Raw genomic sequence first — 7,207 nt, forward strand, 5'->3', positions numbered from 1 at the left:
AATCACCGGTGCCATATTTGTTAGGATATTCTCAGCGTTTGTCAGGCCACACCTAGAATATTGTATTCAGGCAAATCCACCTTGTCTTGTGAGGAACAAAATGGCCCTGCAACGTGTTTTACAGGTTGGCACTAAGATGGTATGCGGCATGTGAGGCATGGACTATGGCACTAGGCTTGAAACCCTAGGGATATTCTCCTTGCACTATAGGCAGCTTTGAGGGACATTCTATGAAACTGATTAAGCCCAGGTCAGACTGCATCAGGCCCGAGGCTCGGTTCTCTAGTCGGGTTATAGACTCGTGGAACTCCCGCCCTGAATATGTCATCATGGCACCCACAACTGCAGCTTTCAAGGGATGACTGGATGCCCTTTCCCTGCATCTAGGCATGTTCCCGCATGCGTAGTACCTCTCTTCTTATTTTACTTCTGAGCACACCTTTTTTACGTTTTCTTTTGGCTTTGTCTTCATTTTACTAATGACCCGTCTTTCCCCTGCCCACTTAATTATTTTCCTTTATTTTCACGTGATTGGTGCCAGTGGGGACAGCTGGCGCTGGTCGTGTGGGCCTTACTGGTTGGGATGTGGTTGACTGTGCGTACTACCTTGGTTCCCAGGTACCGGATAGCGGCACTATGCCAGTCCCAACGACGCGCAACTGGAGAAACAATCACGGGATTTCTTTCCTAACGTTCCGGTCCCCATCTGAATCTGAAAACAGCAGGTCTGCATACCAAAATCATTTTTCAATCGTTAAAATATCCTTTAAATGCCCTATGAGAAGTAGACACATTCGGTCGTTGTTTTTGTTTCGTTACATTCGTGTAAACTAACTGAATCATGTGTCATAAACTTCGACGTAGTCTTTATTGAGGTTGTTACACAACCTCACATACCACCTTCACAACATGCAACATACACGGAGGAATAACCGTTTGTTTGCGTGCAATTTTAAGCGACCGATGACTAAATGTAACTTGGCTCACTAAAGGTATGGCACATTTGGTGGCAATATACTACAGCGTTAGATATTAAAAACAAAGACGCTTTTCACTCTGTCACTATATCTGACAGGAGCCGAGCTCCTGTAAAACGATAGAGAAATAGCCAATAAGAATCGTCCTTCCCGTATGGCCTGCTCCGCCCCGTCGAAAGTTACGCCAAGTTCCAGGAAGGAACAAGAAAGCGCAAGTTTTCTGGTCTTTAGTGTTCGGTATGATGATATTAAGATATTTTCTCCCCTTTATAGTTTTGCTGCTGAGCAGGTGTGAAAGCTCTCTTAGTGGCAAAGTGCTGGTGCTTCCTGGTGAATACAGTCATTGGCAAAATATGCGTGCGATTGTGGAGGAGCTTGTCGATCGGAATCACAACGTGACTGTTCTGGTACACACAGCCTCACCTACGGTGAAACGTTCGCAACAGGAGCGCTTTGAATACATGGTTTTTAAAGTGAACATGGAACAAGAAGATGCTCAGCATCTGTGGCAGAGCTTTATCGCTGCATGGATGAGTTATGATTCAACTATGTTTCAGAAGGTGTCTTTATATTGGAACGTTTTGTCCGGATTTATGATTTATGTTAAGGAAGTTTGCTATGGAATACTCAATGAACAACTGATAACTTTGCTTAAAGAGTCACACTATGATGTGATTTTCTATGATCCAATGATGCCATGCAGTGACCTGTTGGCAGAGACGCTCGGTGTGCCCCACGTAGTGTCTCTGAGACTCACTTTAGCGTACTACTATGAGCGTATGTGCGGACAGATGCCAGCTCCGCCATCATACGTGCCTGCCGTAGCCAGCCAGGCGCATCTCACAGATCACATGGATTTCACTGAGCGATTAGAGAACATGTTGCTGTACATTGCTCACACAGCTATATTCAGACTACAATCGATGTTTATGTTTGATAGGCATTACACCAAAATAATGGGTAAGGCAGAACAATTTCTCCATTGGTTTTGCAATTCATTTTTTATGGATCCGTGTGTAAGCGCTGAACATTTATCACTGTGTGTTTTTTAACATTTTCTCATTTTCTGCCATGTACCAACAGACTCCACTTTTCCATGCACGCACACACACACATACATACATGCATACATACATATACAGACGTACAAAGAAAAATTCAAAATTGTAGTACACTGTGTGTGTGTGTGTGTGTGTGTGTGTATAGATATAGATATAGAGAGAGAGGATTGAAGAGACGGGGTGAACAGCTAATTATTTATGGATTCATGCCTAAATGTTAATAAGTGTTGAACTTTTGTTCATCTTCCTGAATAGGTCTACTCCAGATATTGGTAGTAGAAAACAAATGAACTGTGAAGGTGATGTACAAGTTTGTTCATCTGACTTAGCCTAAAATGTGTTTACATCCTGATGGGCTGCTGGATCACTAAACCAGATACAGTGTGAAAGAAAGAAAACAACAACAACAACTCTGTAATCAACTGCTGCTGTCCAGCAGTACAATCAGAAACTTCTCTACAAGAGGATGGCCTCTTGGAAATGTGATGTAGTGATCCCATGTGTTAGTTTCCCATGTGTTAATGTGGTCTACATCATGTCTTATACACATATTCAACAGCCACAAGGGTATAGTAGACAACCTGGAATGTTGTATGAAGGGAGTGAGTGTCATGCTTCAGTCAAGAAGCTGCCACTTCGCTTTACCCTGTACAAGGAACTACATGACCAAGGAAGTTTCAATTTGCACAATTTTATCAGACCAAAGGGGGTCAAACCTTAGCCCCCCCCCCCCCCCCCCCCCCCCGTCTCAGAAAATGAGGGGCCAAGAATCAAGTGACAACTGTCCTATTATTCTATCAAAAGTTGTTTGAACATCATTTCTATCTAACGGTGTGAACACCTCACCTGCTTCAAAAATACATAACCTTAAGTGGCCTTTTCTTTCACAGCTCACATACCTTGGACTACAGGAAGGAATGAACTGTATAGGCTTAGTCTGACAAGTTAGAAATAATTTTAAAAGCTATTACAGCAGCTTTAAACACCACTTACAATCACCGGCAACCTGATATGAGTTTGTCCCTCCACCTTTGCTGCTGTACTTCACAGGCAGACCCACAACCTTGTGTGACACTGTGGGAAAGGCTGACATCTGGTTGATCAGATCCTATTGGGACTTTGAGTATCCACGACCATTCCTGCCAAACTTCAAGTTTGTGGGTGGACTACACTGCAAGCCTGCAAAGCCTCTGCCTAAAGTAAGATCAGCCTTACTTGTTGTTTGTTGTTTTCAGCCCTGGGTTAAACATCCCGGAGGTTCACTGCTTGACCTTTACTACAGATCTTAAACATACAAACTTTTAACACTCAAATAGGTAGGAGTTCATGCAGTTCATTAGCTACAAACACACACATAAGCCCAAACACACACATAAGTAATACTCGCAGAAATGGTTTGAAATATATTCATAGTCAAAATTAATATTAGATATCCAGCTGGTAGAAAAAGGTTGATTTTTTGGCCATCCTGTGAATTTGAATATTTTAAAAAATCAAGAACATTTTTATATAATGTTATCATATAATTTGCTATCATTTCTGACATATTGAGTAATGTAAGAGTATGGCTAGAATATATGCACCTGTTTTATTATAACTGCTATTTTGGTTCTGTAGGCGATGGAGGAGTTTGTTCAGAGCTCAGGGGTTGATGGCATTGTGGTGTTTTCACTGGGATCCATGGTAAAGAACCTCACCAAAGAGAGAGCCAACACCATCGCTTCAGCACTCGGGCAGATCCCTCAGAAGGTCTTAGTATGCACTATTATATATTGCTGACACCAGTGCTACTGTGAGATCTGGTCACAATACACTTAAGTGGAGTGGGTCTGATCTGGGATGTTTCTTCAACATAATCTCATTAATGTGTTATTTATTCCATCCTTCTCTAAAATATGCAATTTTAGTCAGATGGTACAACCAGTCCAGGTACTATGATTATTCAAGTTTTTTCAAAGGTTTTTGAAGCTAAGAATTATTCACTGCATTTTCATATATATAAAATCTAATATCATTATAATCAATGAAACAGAAAAAAGGTGTGACAATTTATTTAATTAATACTGATTTTGTCCTTTGATTTGGTGTTGAATTTGGTTGATTTTTCCATTTGAAAGGATTCAAAAGACCACATAATCTAGGAACCATCCAAATTGTAAAGTTTTTTGTTTCATTCCTGATTACATTTGGGGGAAAAATAGGTGGAGAAAATTGTTTGTCAGTATTGTGTATATTGACATTTCTTAATTTGGTGTTAATATAGTATAACGTGTAGCTGAGCTTTATTCTCAGACTTGATTTCTGTGTCTAATTACAGGTCTTGTGGAGATACTCAGGAGAGAAGCCTGACACTCTCACTCCTAATACAAGAATGTATGACTGGATTCCCCAGAATGATTTACTAGGTAAGGAGAGAATTTTTTATATATATATATATATATATATATATATATATATATATATATATATATATATATATATATATATATATATATAAATTTATTTCTTTTTTTTTTCTTTTTTTAAAAATAAATTTATTTATTTATTTATCTGTCTGTCTGTCTGTCACTCACTCACATCTTTGAAGTGAATGGTCCTCAACATGTACTGAAAATTTGTATCTTAACAGGACATCCTAAAACCAAGGCCTTCATCACCCATGGTGGGACTAATGGGCTGTATGAAGCTATTTACCATGGAGTCCCAATGGTGGGTTTACCACTGTTTGTTGATCAGCCAGATAACATGAACCACATGAGAACAAAGGGAGCAGCTGTAATCCTTGACTTCAACAAAATGGAAACCAAAGACCTGAAGGAGGCTCTCACCAACGTTATATACAATCAATCGTGAGTTGATCCTTTGATTTCAATAAAAGTACTCCTTGCAGGAGTCCATTTTAGAGGTGTTGAGTGTAAGATTACACAGCAGCTGTAGGACTGCTCCCTTCTCATTCAAACACATGAAACCCCTCATTCTATGTATCCTCCCCAAGAAGAAATTTTACTTTGGTGATATAAATGAACTTACTAAGTGAACTTTACTGCTGATATCACAACCCTTCATACTGATAGCACTTACTGCCTCCACTTTATACTGATGGTATGATGGTATTCAATGCTGCCAAGCTTTATTTTATTCCTCCCTCTTCCTTTATCCCTTGATCCTCCCCCAAAATCCAATTTACAGCATACTCCTAGGTTTTTCAAGCTAGAGCAACCATAAATATTTAATTGACCCAAATCACATATATCTGCACTTTAATCAGTTAGACTACTAGAAACTTCCAGCATTCTTAGTTTCCATAATCAATTTTCCACAAACCTTATATTCCAGACTCTATTTAATTTCTTCACTCAGGTACAAAGAGAATATAATGAAACTGTCCCGCATCCACCATGATCAACCTATGAAGCCTCTGGACCAGGCTGTCTTCTGGATCGAATTTGTGATGCGGAACAAGGGGGCCAAGCACCTGAGAGTAGAAGCCCATAACCTCACCTGGTGCCAGTACCACTGCCTGGACGTGGCTGCCTTTTTACTCTCCATAACTGCACTGGTCATGTTCATTTTTGTGAAAACATGCAGTTGGATCTTCCTTAAATGTTTAAGAAAGACCACAACAAAGAACAAGAAAGAGTGAATAAGTTAGTGCATATAATTGTATTATTAATTATGGAATAATTGTATGTGAGTTTGGGAGCATCAACATTATACTGTGCTACAGTATCAGCTATAATCATGAAGGTGTTTTATCTTTGCCCAGTTTAATACTGAATGATGAACCAAGAGAAATCACAAAACCAAAAATGCCCACTTGATGGTGCTGTCCCTAAATGTTAAGAAAATTGGAATAAATTATATACATGTGTAGGTTTCCAACAAGAATGTGTGTAAGTACACATACACACACACAGCTCACAGTGCTGATTACTTTACATTCAGTTTAATTAGATTTGTGTAGCACAGGAAAATAAGCATTTTGGTGTCAGTTCCTAAACTGCAAGCAAAAGAAGATGCAAGGAAAACCGCCCTTTCAGGTTTAGCCAAAAGCAGTAGGAAAGAAATAAGACTTTAATAATATAAGGGGAATACCCGAAATTGAAGTTCAGGAAACAGAGTAAATGTAGGCAACAAGGAAGGCAAAATTGACCAAACAAACAATTCCAAAGGCAAAGGATCAAAAAACGGAGTGTAACGGGACTCCAGCCCATTCCATGTGGACAAACAGCAGAGCCGAACATTAGAGGAATAATGTGGACAATACCTGGGGCTGAAAGACTTTTATTTTAATTACACCTCTATCAGAGGGAACAAACCTGCTGTTTGCTGGAGTTTTGTAAAGTTATTGTAATTGTCTTACATTGTTCAAGGTGGTCAACTGACTGTGTAGACAACTACTAGAGTTAATGTATATGTGTAGATACAGATATATTTATTATAATAACGTAACGGGAGTTTTGGTTCAAAGCATGTACCTATTTGTTTTGTTTAGCGGTTGTGAAGGGATGAGTTAAGAGTCGTGCCCAGAATTGAGAGAGTTGTAGTTTTGGTTCACATTATTGGAGCAGGTAATTTTCCAAATAGAAAGCGGGAGGATAAAATTGTGATTAATGGCTCTGTGTTTGGATATGTGTAGTTATTTTATTTGGGATAATGGGAAAATGTTTTAAATGATAGCCTTGGTTTGGAATTATAAGGGAGAGATATTATGAATTTAATAAATTAGGTATCTAGAAGCCCATAACCTCACCTAATCCACCATGATCAACCTATGTAGCCTCTGGACCAGGCTGTCTTCTGGATCGAGTTTGTGATGTGGAACAAGGGGGCCAAGCACCTGAGAGTAGAAGCCCATAACCTCACCTGGTGCCAGTACCACTGCCTGGACGTGGCTGCCTTTTTACTCTCCATAACTGCACTGGTCATGTTCATTTTTGTGAAAACATGCAGTTGGATCTTCCTTAAATGTTTAAGAAAGACCACAACAAAGAACAAGAAAGAGTGAATAAGTTAGTGCATATAATTGTATTATTAATTATGGAATAATTGTATGTGAGTTTGGGAGCATCAACATTATACTGTGCCACAGTATCAGCTATAATCATGAAGGTGTTTTATCTTTGCCCAGTTTAATACTGAATGATGAACCAAGAGAAATCACAAAAC

At 39.3% G+C, this 7,207-nt stretch overlaps 1 protein-coding gene across 1 annotated transcript in view; it reads left to right on the plus strand.

The window, feature by feature from the left end:
- Nucleotides 1-983: 983 nt before the first annotated feature.
- Nucleotides 984-7,207, plus strand: part of LOC113582826 (UDP-glucuronosyltransferase 2B20-like) — a 6,426-nt gene continuing 202 nt past the window's right edge. Inside the window, exons 1-6 of the mRNA XM_035527181.2 lie at nt 984-1,937; nt 3,089-3,237; nt 3,656-3,787; nt 4,356-4,443; nt 4,668-4,887; nt 5,399-7,207. The exon at nt 5,399-7,207 is cut by the window's right edge and continues 202 nt beyond it. Coding sequence (XP_035383074.1) covers nt 1,217-1,937; nt 3,089-3,237; nt 3,656-3,787; nt 4,356-4,443; nt 4,668-4,887; nt 5,399-5,681 — 1,593 coding nt within the window. The 5' untranslated portion in view covers nt 984-1,216 and the 3' untranslated portion in view covers nt 5,682-7,207. The remainder of the gene's footprint in view (nt 1,938-3,088; nt 3,238-3,655; nt 3,788-4,355; nt 4,444-4,667; nt 4,888-5,398) is intronic.

The sequence above is a fragment of the Electrophorus electricus genome, chromosome 8 (assembly GCF_041902795.1).
Source record: "Electrophorus electricus isolate QZ-2024a chromosome 8, ASM4190279v1, whole genome shotgun sequence".
Lineage (NCBI taxonomy): Eukaryota > Metazoa > Chordata > Actinopteri > Gymnotiformes > Gymnotidae > Electrophorus > Electrophorus electricus.